This window comes from Alexandromys fortis, unplaced genomic scaffold (genome assembly GCF_014885135.2).
Source record: "Alexandromys fortis isolate MF-2015 unplaced genomic scaffold, M_Fortis_MF-2015_v1.1 scaffold_71, whole genome shotgun sequence".
NCBI lineage: Eukaryota > Metazoa > Chordata > Mammalia > Rodentia > Cricetidae > Alexandromys > Alexandromys fortis.
This window is the reverse complement of record NW_026067954.1, coordinates 4,768,345-4,787,190: the sequence shown is the minus strand read 5'-3', so window position 1 is coordinate 4,787,190 and position 18,846 is coordinate 4,768,345. Positions and strand designations below refer to the sequence as shown.

The window sequence follows — 18,846 nt, the reverse complement described above, 5'->3', positions numbered from 1 at the left end:
TGTGGTGCTTTCTGTGCTGTTTTGGTAAAGAGAGAGCAAAGCCCTTTGCTAGGGACATGAAGATACAGAGACAGGAACAAGTTCACACATATCCAGGCAGGTGCAGATTCAGACTCACACAGCAGACAGGGACCACAGAAGACCCCAGGAGGGAGAAGTAAAGGATGCAAGCTGGGATCTCTCTAGGTTAAATTATACCAGGCATAAGCTTTTTCATTTTATTTTTCTTGGTGTTACACCTATGCATTGTTGGTGACTTGAGTTTGTCATTAATACATTCAAAGCAACACGAGCCTATAAAGGAAGCCATAAAGAAATCAAGGCAGCACCTCCTCCCTGCCCCTCCTGACACAGGGCACAGGGCTCCTGAACCTCTTCCCAGGGCCAATGAGACAACACCATGCTCTTCTCATCTCTTCTTACTTATTTCATACCCAGATCCCAAGGGCTCCCACTCCCTGAGGATCATGCTGTCAGTTTGTATTAGCCAACTCTAAAACGCTGTTCATTTATGTAGGCTTTAGGGCTGTGGTTCAGAACACCAGAGAGGTGAAGCAGAGGCTTCAAGACACGAAGATTCATGGTGTCACCCTCGGCATTGGTGACAGAGGATTTGGGAACTACAGACTACTAGCTACAGTCTCTTAAATTGAGCCATTGGGACTTTCCCTTTCTCTGTCTTGGCAGGATCACTGCCGGCTCTGAAGTTACAAGAGCCCGCAGGAGAGATGGCTGGGATGTGCCTGACCACGGATAGAAGCAGATAGGCTACGGCCATCAGAAAATCCCACCTGTTGCTCCATGTCCCCTCCATTTACCTACCCCATCCCCTCCCAAGAGGTGAAAGGAAACCATGACACATGCTTTGTTGCTACCCAGACACTTGGATGTATTAATAGACACAGTTTTAAAAATCAATTTCCTTTCAGCTTCAAATGCTCTAACCTAGTTTTACCATGAGGTGTTGCTAAACGGATGTCAGCATGCTGGTAGCTTCATGAATCTTTTCCCTGGAGCTCACAGGAGTGTGCATACCACACACACACACACACATTTAAAATAGCTCAAAACGATTTTGCCCTCCCTACCATGAGAGTCACACAGCTCAGGTGAGGAATGAATCAGGGTGTGGGCTCATGCCCCAAGTTACTCTGGCAGTGTCCTCCCCCCACCAGGCATTCATACAGGTGAATGAGAACCACTGGGGTTTCATGAAACACTGAGATTGCTCCTCATTGTAGAATGCCTTGATTGGAAACTTGAGGAATCGCCAGGAGCTGCTGGTTGTGCAAAGAATGCTTCAGAAAAATGGTGCAAACACGCTTCCTCGCTCTTGAGGCAAAGAAATGTGAACAAAGTTAGACACCTTGAAATAGTGTAACCAGGCAAGAAATGTGGTCAGACTGTTCCAACAAACATCCAGCCAGGTGGTGGTAACACTCACCTTTAATCTCAACACTCAGGGAGGCAGAGGCGGGCCGATCTCTGTGAGTTCAAGGCTAGCCTGGTCTACAGAGTGAGTTCCAAAACATCCAGAGCTACACAGAGAAACCCTGTCTCAAAAAAAAAAAAAAAAAAAAAAAAAAAAAAAAAAAAAAAAAAAAAAAAAAAAAAAAGAAAGAAAGAAAGAAAGGAAAAGGAAAAGAATAGAAGTCCAACTTGTATCCATATTTCGTTCTGCATCTGACTAATCCTCTAACAAATCACTTAAATTCAGAACGTGTCAGGGGTTTTTATATTTGTGGTGTTGTTTTGTTTTGTTTGTTTTTCATGAGAAACACCATCAAGTTGGCACTAGGTCCTGTTGCCTCTGTCCGCCAGGGGTGGGGTAGAACTGTGAGACTCAGGTCAATATACCTCTGCAAGGCCAGCTCTTTCTCTCATCAACTGTTGACCTCAGCCACTATTTTTCTTATTGTTCCATGTAATAGGACCGAGTCTTTCTGCAGTGCAGCGGGAAGAAAGGAAGACAAAGGGTGTGTGTACCTGAGGCATGGGAACTCGACATTGTCGCTCTCCGGCTGGCCTTCCTCTCTCACCAGCACTCTGTCCAGGTACCAGCCGCTGCCAGAGCCTTTGCCATCGTGTCTGATTCTCACCCGCCTCACCTTCCTCATGGTGACAGACTCGATGGTAAACTCGTCGGCCTTTGAGAAAGAAAAGACAGTGGGGTCGTGTAGATAACGTCTCTCCTGAGACCCAGCACCGGCACACTACAGAAGTTCCAAGCAGAGCTGAAAGGAAGAGCTGTAATTCCTTCATGGGCACACACAAACTACTACAGGGAACAGGAACAGGAAATACAGGCAACCATAGTCTCCTTACCCCTCCCCAAAGTGGACCAAAGCCTACCTACAGCCTCCTGCTCAGAAGGGCTTCACCAACACAACCTTCAAAAGCCCATCCTTGAGTTAGCTCCGAGTCTTCTACTAGAATTCTCTTGCACGCCAAGAAAAGGGTAAACGAGGAAGGAAGGGCACAGAATCTACAAACCCCTTCCACCTGTATGTCTCCACCAAGCTCACATCCCTGAAACAATGATTCTTTACTGGGCATCTACTGTGCCTTGTGAACCACATTGACCCCTACAGTGTATCAGTCCTCCGTAATCTCCACAGTAACCAGTCACCGGTAGGCGTCCTTTCCCTCACTTTAGACACAAAGAAAGTGTGGCACAGGAGAGTGTAGTGAGTGGTCTAAGGCTGACTTTCCCTTTTTTCACTGCTTCAGACCCCTTTGGCCCAGATTAAACTCACGCGATGGTTGTGGTAGCCTAGGGGCATACCTAACACACTGCGTTGTGGCTAGCAATAGACTCAGTCCTTTTACACCCATGGACGGGGGGGGGGGGGGGGGGGGGGGGGGGGGGGGGGGGGGGGGGGGGGGGGGGGGGGGGGGGGGGGGGGGGGGGGGGGGGGGGGGGAGAGGAACAAGCTGCCCCTAATTGCCACACTTAACAGAGAATGTATTTTATCTTCCATTTTCCTTCAGCCCGAGTCCTCGAGGACACACTTGAGATGCCCAATGTTCTTCCCAACCTGAGGGATGAGTAGGAGACCACAATTTCTCTGGTGGCTCTCCAGCTTCTAGCTGAATAATACGAGGAGCCTGGTAGCTGCCATTGATCTTAGCAAATGATAGCGAGCCAAATTTGCTCAAAGATCCAATCAACCAGGTATTTCTGTGTCCTTCAGGTGGTTCCTACCTGGAGTCCCTAGACCCCACTCCCCTCATCCAGACAGATTGTATCCTGTTGCTGAGGTTCTGACACTAACCACCAGCTCTACCTTGACAAAGCCAGGAAGGCAGGAGGACAAAGCAGGTGTGGCCTGGGAGGAGGGAGGCACATCACTGCAACTTACATTGCCTTTCTCAAACAGGTCGGTGTTATTCCTGCAGTTGTAAAGCAGTCGCTCCCCTGTGTCCCCCACATCACCAAAAAGACAGAGGTAGACGTTGGCATCAGTTCCAGCACCTTCGAGTTCTCCTGTGCACACGGTCACACGGTAGCGAGCCACTGACAGACAGAAAGGGGGACGCCGTTGGTCGGCTGCCTCTGCTCCCATGATGAAGCCCTACATCCACCTTTCAGCTGCTACGTAGGAGGGCTTCATTCCTTAGCTCAACTTCCCAAACCCCATTGCAGTGAGCCTCTTAGGAGCTGACTCATGCCCAGCTTGGTTTAGGCAGACCAGAGGCTCTTCAGGCCCGTCAATCATCAGAAACCCATGGGAAATGTTTACAAGAATTCAAATTTCTGAGGCCTACTTCAGACTTCCCAAACCTTAACTTCTAGAGGTAAGGCCCCTCATGCTGAGTTGCTGACGAGTCCCTTCTGTGGGCACCTAGAACTGGCCGGTCTTCTGTGGGAACGGAGAGAAGGCAATAGCAGGGTGATGTCATTTCGAGGCAGTTCTTGGTGATGGACCAGATGGGCAATCAACAGAAAGAGAGCTCACGTTTCAGTTCAGGCGGCGAGGGGACAGAGAAGTTGATAAGGTAGGAGAGCTGTCTAAGGGTAAGTTTGGAATGGAAACCAAGGTTCTGTTCTGCTCACTATACATCTGAGATGCCAGCTCGATATTTACAAAACAGAAGTCAAACTGGCAGTTAAATGTGCCCGGGGGGCCTGGTCTGATGAGAAGACTTTAGTCATCACAGGTAGATGTGTTCCATCTCAAGCCATGAAATCTGGAGGACTCAATGCTGCAGAAGACGTAGACAGGACTGAAGGAATATTTGAAGACAAAGCGGCCCCAAACTCCCCAAATTTGAGTTTAAAACATTAATCTGTATATTTGATATTTTATATAAGATGAACTCTGAGTGGGAAAGAGAAATCCAAAGAGATTAACTTCTGAACACATCATAATAAAACTTCTAAGAGTCAAAGACAAAGAGGAAATCGTAAAACGGAGCAGCAGGAAATTGAGCACAAGGGATACACAATAAAAATTAGCAGCCAACTTTTCACCCAGAACTGTGGAAACCAGAAAGCAGTGGGGCGCTCTCCAGAAGTGGAAAGAAAAAGAGCGTTATCCAAGGACTCTACATCCACTCAGCCACCCTCCAGGGGTGAAAGATAAGCTAAAGTGTTCCTAAACAAACAAACACTTTAAGAATCTTACATCACTAAAAGCCATCCCCTGTAACAAATATTAACGGGACATCATCCCATTAGACAGTAGAGAGTGGCTTGAATTCACCTGGAAATTCACCCGAGTCATGAGGAAAGAGTAAGTGATAATGGCAAAGATGCTGTACATGTATTTTTTTTCATTTTAACATTTATCTTCTCTCATTTTATATAAAAACACACCAGCAGAGAGCAATAACTATAAAACTGTATTGGTGAGTCTTTCATATGTAAAAATACAAAATTTCAGTATAGGCTATCACACATCCTCGGCAAAGATGCAATTTCACTGACAACAATCATGAAGGGACGTGCCCGGGAGTGAGGTTTGATGGAATACTAAAATGAAGCTGACACACTTTGAACTAGGTCGTTCCAAGGTAAGCTGTGGATTGTAATTTGGGGGGAGACTACTTAGAAAGTAACTTAAATAATAGAGAGTAAAAGAAGCAACAAAGAAAGAGAGATGATGTTTATAAAATCCATGTACTGTTAAAGAAGGCAATAATGTAAGACTTGAAGGAACAAAAACACAACATACAGAAAACATGACAGATGTAAATCTTACCATGATAATCACATTAAATACGATATATGACTTGTAAATGGAGTTAATGTTTTTATCAAACAGAGCCAAGTATGGTGGGCAACCTGCAGACACGGAGACCGATGACGTCACACACAACCAGCCAGTGTAAGATGTGCGGGTGACATAATGAGGGGGTCTAGGGAGAGCCTGGCAGGCTTTGAAGAAGGTCCACAAATATCGAGAGGCTGCAAAGAGCTCGAGAATTTATGGGTGGTAAAGGGAGAGACTGGAGTGAAAGGATCCTGGAATGGGCCAAGTAGCACAAAATTTCTAGCAACACCGAGGGACAGAGGGCCCAAGTATTCCCACCAGGGTGCCTAGGTATGGATGGGGCAGAAAGGACAAGAAAAATAACAGAGTTGAAAATTATCATTGGTTGAACATCAGCAGGAAATCTGTTATACAGACTGTCAAAATGGATATGGATCTAAGTATCTTATCACAAAGAGCTGTACTTTAGATCCTGCAAGATTAATAGATGGAAAGTAAAGAATGACTACCAGAAATGCCTTGAGATGTACAGACTCAAAGAAAGTGAAAAGATTGGATAATTAAAAAGAACTACCCACAAAGAGAAGCCGATGCCCTTACTGCATGTCTTACTGCAGAAATCTACTATACATTTAAAGGAAACAAAAAACATTTTTTTCCTGAGGATTGCATAACAAGAGTAGGTATATTAGTTTACTTTCCTTCTAGTTGTGACCAAATACCTGACAAGAAAAAGCTTAAGGGATCAGATGTTTACTTTGGTTCTGGGGTTAAAGGGACTGAGGCCATCTTGGCAGGAAGGCATTCAGAGAATGGCAGGAACAGGAAGCTGCTTGCTCACTAAAGGATGGGCCAAGGATCAGCCAAACACAAGTGTGCCTGTTCAGTTCACTTCCTCCTTTTCCTCTTTTGCTCCACCCACCCCTTGGCCCCTGTGGTGGTTTCGCACCATTCTGTGTGGGTCTCTCTCTCTCTCCCTTAATTAATCTCCCCAAGATTAATTAATTATTAAAATATTGTTAATAATTAATTAAAATACCCCCAAGACACACACAGAAGTAGGTGTTGGTCACCATGGTGATTCTAAACCCAGGCAGATGGACAGGGAAGACTGCCCACCACAAACAAACCCTTTGTCAACCCGACATTTAAACACGTGTCTGCAATCCATGATGTTCTAACCTTGACCCAAAGGCCTATGCCCACCTCCTAACGCCGAATGTGTCCACATCTTCTGATCCCCTGAGTGGGATCTTGCGCCTCAGGCACACATGCAAAGTTCCTGATTTGCTTTAATGTCACTAATGCCTTTGAACATTTGCAGTCACGCTGTTCACACTTGCCCTGTCTGTGGCTTGTAGCCAGGTTCACACTCCTTTTCTTTCTAAATCGCGTTTTTGGGTTCTTTGTTTGGTTTTTGTTGTTGTTTTGTTTTGTTTTTACTTCTTTCTGGTCCCCTTTTTGCTTGAATTCTCACCCTAGACCTCAGTAAAGGCAGCAAGCAGTTAGCCCTGCCAGAGCCTGCATGCTTCTCATTGAGTAAATTACTCCAAATAAAGCTTGCCTGAAGGGAAATCACGATCAGAATATTTTGTATAAAATTATTTTCAGTAAAAACCAAATGTATACCTTAATTAAAAATGTTTGATACAGTGAGAAGTTAAATAAAATACCCCACTGGAGTTCACACACACAAAGAATCAGACACCATGACAAGATAGGATTTATCCCAGGCATATAATTTGGTTTAACTTCTAAAAACCAATTAATGTAATATGTCCTACTAATAGAATAAAAACCAAAAATCACATGATCATCTCAATAGACACACAAAAAGAATTTGACATTACTCTTTCATGATAAAAACCCATTTTTAAAAGGGAACAAAAGGGAATTTCAGCTCATAAAGGTCATCTGTGAAACACCTACTCTTAAGAGTTCGGCATGACTCTAGAAGTCTCTGAGCAAGGCAACAAGGTGAGCAAAGTTATTCCGGCATCCACACTACAGGGGCCGCAGTAAAGCTGCATCAGCGCATGGATGACAGGACCCGGTATTTAGGGAACCATAAGGGATCCACTGAAAGAGCTATTTCAGTTAATACGTTCAGCAGTCGTAGACCGTGAAATCTAGTCTTTCATAATAAATAACTTGAAAATGAAGTCAAGAAGCCGTTTCTGGGCTGAGGCTGTAGCTCGGTTAGAGGAGCGCTTGCCTAACGTGGAAGCCCCAGTCCTCAGCCCTGCATAACCTGGGTGTGGTAGGACATGCCTGTAATCGGTGGGGCAGCACACGCCTGTAAATCGTCACGCTTCAGAAGTGGAGCCCAGAGAATCTGAAAATCAAGGTGATCGTTCTCAGACACATAGTGAATCTGCAGCCAGTGTACACAGCACATGTCCAATCTCAAAGAAAATGCATCAGAAGAGAAGAGGAGATGACTGACGGGAAGGGAGGGGGAGTGGAGGGGAAGGGAGGGGAGAGGAAGGCAAGGAGAGATTTTCACCCACTACAGCAGAAAGAATGTAACAACGGCTGGAGAGATGGCTCAACAATGAAGCTAACAGTGCTTTCTACTCAGAAGGTCCAAGTTTTGTTCCTAGCACCCCATCAGGTGACTCACAATTTCCCGTGGCGCCTTCTTCTGGCTTCTGCAGGCACTCAGCCATATGACATGCATGTGTGCGTATGTGTGCATAGACACATAAAAGTAAAATAGAAATAAGTGTCTTTTTAAAAGAAGAAAATATTTGGGAATTAATTTAACCCAAACAAGTGAAAACCTTGTGCTTCAGAAATTACAGAATAGTTTTGGGATTAAAGGTTCGATAACGGGTATGGAAACATCCCATGCCCGTGGACTGCAACTTAAGATGGCTAACACAACAACAGTCCCCGACCAGAACTACTCTGATGCTATCCTGTTAGAACAGCCCTTGGCTTCTTTGTTGAGCTTCATCTGATCTTCCTCAAATTTATGTAAAGTGGCAAAATAACCCTCAAGAAGGAAAGCAGCAAGCATGGGGAAATATAGACAAGTAGAGACCTCCCACGGTGTTAGTGAAAATGTGCCCATCTTTTGAAAAATAGCTCAATAGTTGATTGAAACATTAGGGTCATCACCATCTGGCTCAGGTTATACATCCAAAGACCTGACGACACAATTATACAACAACACGTGCATGAATGTCAGAGCGGCGGTGTTCGTGACAACCAAGAAGCAGAAACAACCCAAGCGCGCTCCAGCTGAGTGTCTCACCTTCATAGAGTGGAGTGTCGTTCATCAATTGAAAAGAAACTGTGGGCCAGAAAGATGGCTCAGCAGTCCGAGGTCCTCGTATACAGAGCTGCTGATGTGAGTTTGGATCCCTGGCTCCCACACAGTGGCAGGATAAAATCAACTCTCAAGAAATACCCTTTAACTGCCAAACAGGAACCATGGCAGGCACACACCTGCACACACTTACACTAAATAAACAGACATGAATACCAACACATGCTACGATGTGGAGGGACCTTGAGTACATGCTAATGAAAGAAAACACGTATGATTCCATTTTCTAGAAGTCACAAAGCTACTGAGACCAAAACCAGGTCAGTGGTTGTCAGAGGCAAGAGTTAGGCGGGGAAAGGAGAGGTTCCTAAGGGGCACAGCATTTCTTCAGGGGTGTGAACATGTTTTGGAACTTGATGGGCCTGATGGGTGTCCATACAAGCCAACTGTAGATAAAAAGCCATTGGCTTGTGAATTGTTAGCGTATGAAGTGAACGATGCATGGATTTATCTCAATAAGCTGCTGTTTTGAAGCGGAGGCATTATTCATCGACACTCCGACCAGCACGAAGAGAAAAATACCAGAAACAGACAGTCACTGGGAAGCTTAGTTCACAAAATCAATTTTAATAATGTGCTCATTTCCATATAGAGACATCTGAAAAATCAATCTGTGGATCCTGCAGGTCCATGATGATGTGGTGTCTGTGCCGAAGGCACAGAAACTTTGTGCATGGAGGCCCGCCTTGAGCAAAACAGATACAGGCAGACACTTAGCACATGGGTTGAAGTTTAGGAAAACCCTGCTTGCCGCCAACATTACCTCCCCATAGCATCACGTGTCTCAGAATTAAACCATCCCCGGCTCCCTCAGGAAACCTTCAAAATTCAAGTGCTACGTTTCTTCGTAGAAGCGTCGTTGTGTTGCTGTGTTAGGGTCTGGATCTTAATGTGCCCCGCCCTCAAGATCTCAGGTGTTGAAAGCTTGCTCCCCAGTGCTATTCAGAGGGACTCTGGCCTCATGATTAATCCATTCATGGATTCCTACCTTAGGCTGCTGAGGTGGTAGAAAATTTGTGAGGTGAGGCCTACTGGAAGAAGGCGATCTTAGGAGGCATGCTTTGGAGGCCATATTTTGTGCTTTCTCCTTTCTTCTCCATCTATCTCTTCCTCTCCGTTATGATGTTTCTTAGTTTCTATGTGGCTTCGGTTTGCCACATTCTCCCTGCCATGACGGTCTGCTTCCCTACACGCCCAGTAATACCCCTGGACTAAACCCTCTGAGAATGATGGCCACAAGAAACACTTCCTCCCTTAACTTGTTGGCCTCAGTTTTTTGGTCACATTGAAGAAAGCAGATGGAACATGACCTCAGTGATATGACGTGATACCAGAGGAATGGATACAATTGGCTGGTATGTGCCAACATGGAGAACCAGGACAACAACAAAGCCCCCAACCACAGCCTTGTTCCAGTCTGATTTGCTACTTAGTCTTAATTTCATAGTCATTTTTGCTAGAAAATTCCTAAAAGCAAAACAGTAACCAACATAGAAATCCCATTCCTGAGGATCCCCATCCCTGATGTCCCAGAATTTTAAGGTCTGTCCCATTGGAGGTCCTGACAAGCCCTTACTCTGTAAGGGTCCCTCTGAGCCCACCAGCCACGGAGGTCCTAGACTCTGCCTGGCAAGACATCTGTGGACAATTGAAAATAATTCCATTGTTAGTCATCAGCAGCGAGAGACGTTAAACAGATGGCAAGTACCAGAACTCCTTGGGCTTTAATTGAAAAATTATGGCTCAATCGGATTAACAAGCAGTGATAGTAGTCAACACTCAAGTCCAACGGACTCTTGCCCACTCATTGGGAGTGTGTAATCACAGTGGGAAAAGTAAATCTCATTCATTTTGCCATCTCACGTGCCTCCTGAGGGAAAGGCAAGGTGGAAATTACTTGTGAGTTGGCACAGGCTTCGTCTGCATCTCTAACCAGCCCAGTCACTCCCCAGTGCCCCCAGGCAACTAGACATGGCATTCATTGCTTATTTGGCTGACCATTATTTTGCAAGGGGTAAAGTGGAAGCACACAACTTCAGACTCTAGGGATCGATTTTAAATTGGTATTTACTCATTGCACGTGACTGCAAGACGCTCCCTTAAAGGCTCTCTGGGAAACCACGCACACTATTTGCTCCCTACTAGAGGTCTGCGACATTGCCTTTGGCTCTGGGTAGTGATACAAGGAACAGTGCAGACCACGGGTGATCTGAGAGAAGATAGAGGTGTGCTCTAAGCACGAGAGAAAATTTCAGGAGCCAAAAAGAATAAGTGAGTTCAAGGAATTTGAGTTTGCAGAGGTTCTAAAGAACCACCAAAGACTGGCAGAAGGCATCCAGCTGTCTTTATAGCCAGGACATACAGACAGCTGTTCTACCTATATTAACCACTACATTTTTTTTTCTCACTGAAATGGTTCTTTAAGAGTACAACACTCAAATTACAGTCAGGAAAATCCTGTATTCCACGCACAGTTGTTTTCTATGCACAGCCTAGATGGAGTCTGGAAACGCCCTCTTCCCATGACCTCTCTTGTCAGAGTCCTTGCCCTGGCTTGGATGGACAACAGCTGCCCAGGTAGGAAGCTCACCATGGCTGGTTTCCATGGCATTGACACCCCATACCCTGCAGTTCTGCCTTCAAGCAGTTTCTTGAACGTATTGTCTATCCTCTGGTCTGCACATTCTCTGCCTGTTTTTAGAGCTTTTCCTCAGCACGGATGATCACTCATGGGTTTGCTTCTCAAACACCTCCCCTCACACCGACAATGGAACAACCCAGGCACACCAGAAGGAATGGGAGACAAGGTGTCAGAGGGATTCAATGATGGGATGAAGTGATTCGGGTCCCTAGAAGGCTGGAAAGGCAAGGGGTGCCCTTGCAAATGTTCACACTCCCTGCGCCCGTTTCTGTTGCTGTGACAAAGACCCAAATAAAATCAGCTTTGGGAAGAAAGGGCTTGTTTGGCTTACAATCACAGTTCACTATTTTAGGGAAGCCAAGGCAGGAACTCAAGCAACCAGGTGCACCATATCCACAGTCAAGAGCAATGAAAGAATAAACAAGTCCTTGCTGGCTTGCTGCTCATTCTTCCAGTAAGACCCAGCCAATGGATGTTCCTAATCAATTAACAATCAAGACAGATCCCAGAAGACTTGCCCACAGGTCAACCTGATCACAGTAATGGCTCCCTGGGACTTCAACCAGCACAGCTGGGGTTTGGCCCACAAATCTGCGATTTAATAAAGACTATGAGAAATTTAATATAAATTGACCCTGACCCATGCTTTAAGAGATATTGCCTCCTATGGACTGCTTTGAAATCCAAATTCATCTGCTGAGAGTCGAACCCCCAGGATCTCCAAGACCATTGAGAGATGACAGAGTCTTTAAGAGATAATGACAGTCAAGTGAGGCTGTGTGGGTGGGACCTCATCCAGGATGCTGCCAGCTTTGTCAGAGGAAGACAAAAGCGCAGACAAGCAGGCACCAGAAGAAGGCTTTCCGGGGGCACAAGTACCACTCCTCAGCGGAGGAGAAAGATGCCAGGAGACACGAACCTTGGAAACATCTTCATCTTGGATTGTAGCTTCCAGAGCTACTTGGAAATAAATTCCAGTTGTATAAGTTACCGAGTTCACAGTGTAGCGTTTTGTTACAGCTGCCCCAGTAAGCCAACTTACTACCTTAGGGTTCCGGGACAACCAAGGATGATGTAACTACCTTCACCAATGGCAGTGGGTCCTAAAAACCTACAGTAAGGGCCTGGGGATGCAAGTGTGAGTCAAGAGAATGTGTTCCCGCCCAGTGACACATGGTCTCTGATGACAGAAAAGGGGATTCTTGAGAGAAAGTCGTGCGTCAGTTGAGGCAAAGTGCAGAGAACATTCTGGACATTCTAAGGACTGGCCAATGTTTCCTTTGGATAACTTCAGGGAAATGAGAATCTGTAGAGGACTTTAAAGATCTAACCAAGATGTCTGGTGGAAGAGACAAGTACAGAAACAGTAAGAAAGTTCTGGAAGCTGTAAAACAGCAGAAAATTGGGGCATCCTTAGTGTGGTGGTTTTCACTGTGGTTACCTGGGGTCAGTGCTGAAAATTAGCTGAATAAGTGTGGTGGTGGCTTGAAAGAAGAAGGTCCCCAAAGAAAGTGGCACTATTAGGAGGTGTGGCCTTGTTGGAGGAAGTGTGTCTTTGTGGGGGCAGGCTTTGAGGCCTCTTTGCTCAAGCTTCCCTCAGTGTGACTTCAGTTGGTTTCCTGATGCCTGCAAGATGTAGGACTCTCAGCTCCAGCACCACATCTGCCTGCATGCTGCCATGCTCCTCATCCTGATGATAATGAATCAAACCTCTGAAACTGTAAGCGAGCCATCCCAATTAGATGCTTGCTTTATAAGAGTTGCATTGGTCATGGTGACTCTTCACAGCAATACCAACCCTAACTAAGACAGGCATGCCCTGGGGTCCTGATGCAGACCCGCTGAATTGGAAATTCTCTCCCAGAGCCCAGCAATGTGAGCTTCAACAAGTACTCCATGCAATAAGGCACTCTGAGAAAGCCGGTCAGAGCTGTGAGTTGAGAAGTTTTGAGAGACACCCCCTCCTCTAAAACGCTCAGGGACGAAAGTGCTCGGTAACTTCCGGAGAAGAGATGCAGGAACTGAGATTGTGAGAGCTCGTTTGAAGGACTCAGATAGTGACTAGGTCCCAGGACCCTTTCCCTGAGGCCTGCAAGCACGGTGCTGGCACAAACACACAGTGCAGGCAAGAACAGATGTATTTCTGCCTTGATGAACTCTGCATTATATGGATCAGTTGATGTCATCCTATGTAAAGAGAGACGGTAGTTTTGTGTCCAAAACAAATATCATTGAATATACAAAAGTAGGGGTAACATCTCAGGATAAATAGTCATTGAACTAATAAGTGGAAGGCCTGGTCTGGGACTGATATCTATAACCAACTGTTCTCAGTTCTACTTTGGGCTATTGCTAGGTCTTTTGAACATAAAAATTTGTGGTTAGTGTGTCATAAAAAAAAATCAGATCCAGCCTTACTTCATCCTTACTGTGTGGAGAGAATTCATCAAATTTCACAATGTGAAAAATCAAGAAGTTATTCCTTTTAGTTTCAAGGAGGCCCTGGGTAACTGTTGTTTAGTGCACACTCTTGTCTCTTGTGGCCCAACTTGAAGACCTATCCATCTCCTTTCCCCTATATCATACTCATCAGAGGAGAGTTCTAGCATCATAGCCTGGAACGGATCCTTCCAGCCAGTCTTGAGTCTGGGACCTAACTAGTCCTCTGCAACGTTCAGAGAGGGTGGATGGTGCACAGCAGACATGGACCTAACTAGTCCTCTGCAGCATTCAGAAAGTGGATGGTGCACAGAAGACATGAGGCTGGGACCTAACTAGTCCTCTGCATGGTTCAGAGAGGGTGGACGGTGCACAGCAGATATGGACCTAACTAGTCCTCTGCAGCATTCAGAAAGGGTGGACAGTGCACAGCAGACAAGCCCTCCAGGCCCCCACAGGAAGCAAAGCCCCGCCACCTCCCCAGGACAGCAAGCAGCTGCACACTTACTCCCCATTATCCTGCGCACGGTCGGGCCTTCTGCGGTCATTTCCCTCACGATCTCGTTGTCATCCTCGTTGGCATCCAGCCAGCGATTGCAGTTGAAGTTATACTTATCCTTATTCAGAGTATTCATCAGGGTCATCTACAATGAGGAAGTCTTGAGGTAGGCAGGGGGGCCTATCAGAGGTAGGCAGGGGGCCCTATCAGAAGTAGGCAGGGAGGCCTATCACCAGAGATTCCCACCCATGGCCTGGAATCCTCATTCTATGGTCTCATTTTCTTTAAAGTTTTGTGCTTTCTCATTATTACTGTATTTTATACTGTATTTGGCTTTATAAGACAGTGTTTCTCTGTGTAATCCTGGAACTTGCTTTGGAGATCAGGCTGGCCTCAAACTCAGCCTGCATCTGCATCTCGCCCCCTCCCCAAGTGCTGGGATTAAAGGTGTACACCACCATATCTCGTCTGCTATCTCTTCTTAGGCAAGGCCAACCCATCTCCTCACTATGACTCTTGGGGAAGGCAGATGATCAACCTTCCCTTTCTTTTCCTGGTCTCTTAGAAGCCTATGCTCACCTAACTCCTAGATGATGGGACAGGATGCAAACCCATGGACACCTGAGCAGCCTCTCTCGCCGTTTACTTTGGAAGACCTCTCCCTAACTGTTCCCAAACCCCATGGTCCATGTCTATTCTTCCCACCTCCAATCCTAACAAACACAGAGGCAAATATATATGACACGATCGTGAAGGAGGATGGCTCTGGGCCCCCTGCCCCCACCCCAGGTGCACCTCACCTTTTCTAAATGCCAGCCAGAGCCAGGGTTCTGCCTATTATGCCACACCCGAATTTTATAAAACCTGCCAAGATCTGGGAGCTCCATCTACAAAGAGAAATTAAAAGGTCTGTGCGGATATAGTCATGGAAATACATCTGTCCTCATAGCTGACCACAGGCAGGTGGGTGCTCCTTTGGGCTGCTTTTTCCCAGTAAGAGTGGGTTTGCTTTTAAACATATTCAAACATTCCATTCTCTCATGTTCCTGGTAGCCAGAGGCTCGTGGGACCAAGACAGCTATGTGAAACTAGCGTTCGGTCTGGGCTGGCAAAACCGAACAAAAATAACTGACCCACAGTGGGATCCAGCCAAGAGATCTTCCAGGAACAAAATTCATATGGCAGCCCTGCAAATTAGCACAGGGCCACAGCCCCAGGAGTCCACTGGGCACCGAGACAGACAAAAAGATCAGTACGGCAGCGGTGCCCTTTCCCTGGGGGCCCGAGTCTGGCAGAGAAGACAGATACATAAAGACCAATGAACTTAGGGATGGAATAGAGGTATCAGTGGGGTGCTCAGAGAGGAGAGAAGCAAATTACAGATGCTTCTCCCCAAAGGTCGGCCCAGCACTTCTGAGGGCAAAGACTTGCTCTGTGTATGTACCGCAAAGTTCAAAGCTGGATTTTCTTTCAAATGCCCCAAAATTTATGTTTCCCCTTGAAAGTTGGTCCTTATGCTTGAATGCAGACAGGTTGAGCAATCTAACTGTGCTCCAAGCCCCTGAACCCACAATTCCCCTGCTCGCCCCACTCCTGAATGCTCCAAGCATTTCATACTTGCTCTGCCCACCCCCCAGGCCTCATCCAAGACCATTTCAGATGGGAGGGCCAGATATAAATTATACGACTTTCAATAAATTGCCTATGAGGCATCAAATTTGTCACTGCTATGGGAGCCCAAAGTCTCCAATGCACTTTTTTGTCTTTAAACTTGGTTCGAAGTCAGGTGTAGAAAACTGGAATCCTCATGCCCCGCACCTCTCCATCTCTTCTTACTGTGCCCCTCCCCGTCCACCCGCTTCCTACCCTAAACTTCTCGATGATGCCCGGTTTGAACCATTTGTTGTTGGGATTCAGGAGGATCTCATCTGTCCGCCCCTTCTGCCCATAAATCTGGATGAAGATGGGAGAGTTGGTGCCGGCTTTCTTCAGATCAGTTGTCCAGACCCAAAGGGACCAAGGAAATTCTACAACAAAGACCAAGGAACCTCAGGAACTCCAAGGGCCAGAGAAGGAGAAGGGGGGGGTGGCAATCAAGTGATCGGGACTGGAGTTGATACACAAATGTGTCCATTCTTAGAACCCATTAAGCAAGTGGTGAATATGAAGGCACCTTATTGTCTTATTAATGCCTAAAGGCTTACTGCATTTTAGTAGTGGGGGAGAGTTGACTCCACCATCCTGTAACTAGTGATGAATCACTGTCATGAATCACTCTGCTTAGCCCTGTGTCCACGACAGCAGCTCCTTCAGCTTGGGGATGCTGGAGTCATGTCCGCAACAGCACAAGGCCTGTACCATGTAGAGCCGAGCTTCTCTCTGAGAGACCCCCAGATTCTGGGCCCCTCACACTTACTTTTCAGCCGCTTCTTCCTCAGAGACACCATCTCATAGAGCTGCCTCTCGATCAGCCCGTCGGCCTTCTTCTCGTCCAGCCAGTTGCTGCAGGGGAACGTCTGCTGGATGCCAGTGAAGGGGCACAGGATCACCACCTGGGAAGACGGACAGCAAGAGTCTCCCATGTCAGGCCCACTGACGGGACCCCCTCGCAATGTTTAGCGGCCTCGGCAGTACCCAGCGCACAGGCGTCTGTGCAGGACCTTCAGAGAGACGTGCTTTTCCACTGCCTTTCTCACGAGTCAATAGAGTGCACCTCTTTCAAGACTTGTTTTTTTTTCCCCGCAGATAAAAAGTACTTTTTAAATTATTTTAAAGAGAAGTCTTCCGCAGTAGCTGTCATCTGTCCCCCAATTCACTAGCTCAAGTCCCAGACCTTTTCTTCTATTTCATCCTCTTCAGACAACACATTTCTTCGTGTGCATCGTAAAAATCTGTGGATCTGAACTAAATGGCTTCTACCACCCGATGAATTTTTGTAGGAAAAAAGGTGAAGCACATAAAAACTTATCAGTTCATATCTCAAATGTAATAAGGAGCCAAGTGCCTTCCCCTAGACTTACTTCCACTGGATCCTGTCTGCCATCTACCCTTGGGAAACAGGAGTGAGTTTGGTTTAATTTGTCCTAGCAGAAATGGTACAAATACACAAAATGAAGACAGCAAGCGTTGTATCGGTGCAAAACTAGACTGAATGAAAGCTTGGGAGAGAGTAGAAAGCACAGGGGAGTCGGGGTTTTATTTGCTTTGTTTTGGGGAGCACTGATTCTACTTTCAATGGGAAAACAAAAACAAAGCTTCATTTCCCACTGAAAGCAAATCATGGCTTCCCAAACTTCCTTAAGGACAAGAACTGTCAAGTTAAGTCCTGGCGGCACTGGCCTGTGATCTCAGTTGCTGGAGAGTTTCCCTGGGCTATAGGGTGAGTGCAAGGCCAACCTGGAGGCACTGAGACTCTGTCCCAAAACTAATAAAGGAGACACAGAAAGAGATACAGGGAGAGAGAGAGAGAGAGAGAGACAGAGAGAGAGAGAGAGAGAGAGAGAGACAGAGAGAGAGAGAGAGAGAGAGAGAGAGAGANAGAGAGAGAGAGAGAGAGAGAGAGAGAGAGAGAGAGAGAGAGAGAGGGGGAAGAGGAGGGAGTGAGGGAAGGAGGAAGGATACAGCTCACTGGCAGAGCACAGCATAGCTTGTTACACACATGCACGGTTCCCTATGTCCTCACCTAAATCTAGAAAACGATCCAGAATCTAGGAAAATCTGGCTCAGTAATCTAGATCGAAGTTCAGGTATACTATTATCAAGAATTCAGGGGATTCTCAAGATGTACATTTATGTGTTAGTGCTTTCCTGCATGCATTGACATGTATCAAACAACTGCAGTGCCTGTGGAGGCCAGGGGTGCATCAGAATCCCTGGAAGTGAAGTTACAGACAGTTGTAAGTCTTCATGTAGGTGCTGGGAACCAAACCGAATCCAGGCATACTGCAAGAGCAGTGAGTGCTAACTGCTGAGCCTTCTCTCCAGCCCGGGAACTTTATTGTAGTTTTGTAAATCCTTCGATAAACATAGCTAAAATATTTTTGATATATGTCTGGAAAAAATCTACCTCATAAAAATAGATATATTCTAAAATTATCGTTGATTGTTTCATAAGCCAAGGGGAAACACCACCAGCAATCATGTTGTCTATAACCGGCAGGTAAGCACCTATGGTAGCCAATGCTGTTTGGGGACAGCCCCACTCCCCTAAGCCCCTACTAACAAGACAAAAAAGACATGATCTTGGACAAGGGATCATGATCTCTTTAACTAGCTGGTTTAAGAGCTAGGAAAATTTAGAAAATAAGACTGTTGTGGTCAGAGCCCTCTAGAGAAACAGAACTGAGGGGATGAATGTATATGTGTGTACGTATGTATACATACATGTACACACACACATGGAAATGGGATTTAAGAGTGGCATACAGGCTCCATCTAGTCCAACAATGCCTGTCTACCAACCAACAGGAAGCCTAAGAATCCAGTAGTTTCTCAGTTCATGAGGCTGGATGTCTCAACTTCTCTTCAGTATACACTGGAATCCCGAAGAGGCAGGCTCTAATGCCAGCAAAGGAAAGGATCTGCTAGCCAGAGTAAAGACAAGCAGACAAAGAGAAAAGAGCTTCCTTCTTCCTTGTCCTTTATAAAGGCTGCCACCAGAAGGTGTGGCCTAGATTTGATTTAGGATGGGTCTTCCTACCTCAAATGATCCAAGTAA

At 46.1% G+C, this 18,846-nt stretch overlaps 1 protein-coding gene across 3 annotated transcripts in view; it reads right to left on the bottom strand.

The window, feature by feature from the left end:
• Positions 1-18,846, bottom strand: part of Loxhd1 (lipoxygenase homology PLAT domains 1) — a 137,616-nt gene that overhangs the window by 77,999 nt on the left and 40,771 nt on the right. For all 3 annotated transcript variants that reach the window (XM_050151703.1, XM_050151704.1, XM_050151705.1), the window contains exons 9-14: positions 16,546-16,681; positions 15,996-16,156; positions 14,930-15,016; positions 14,139-14,274; positions 3,363-3,517; positions 1,987-2,147 (exon numbers count right to left, since the gene is read on the bottom strand). In XM_050151703.1, coding sequence (XP_050007660.1) covers positions 1,987-2,147; positions 3,363-3,517; positions 14,139-14,274; positions 14,930-15,016; positions 15,996-16,156; positions 16,546-16,681 — 836 coding nt within the window. The remainder of the gene's footprint in view (positions 1-1,986; positions 2,148-3,362; positions 3,518-14,138; positions 14,275-14,929; positions 15,017-15,995; positions 16,157-16,545; positions 16,682-18,846) is intronic.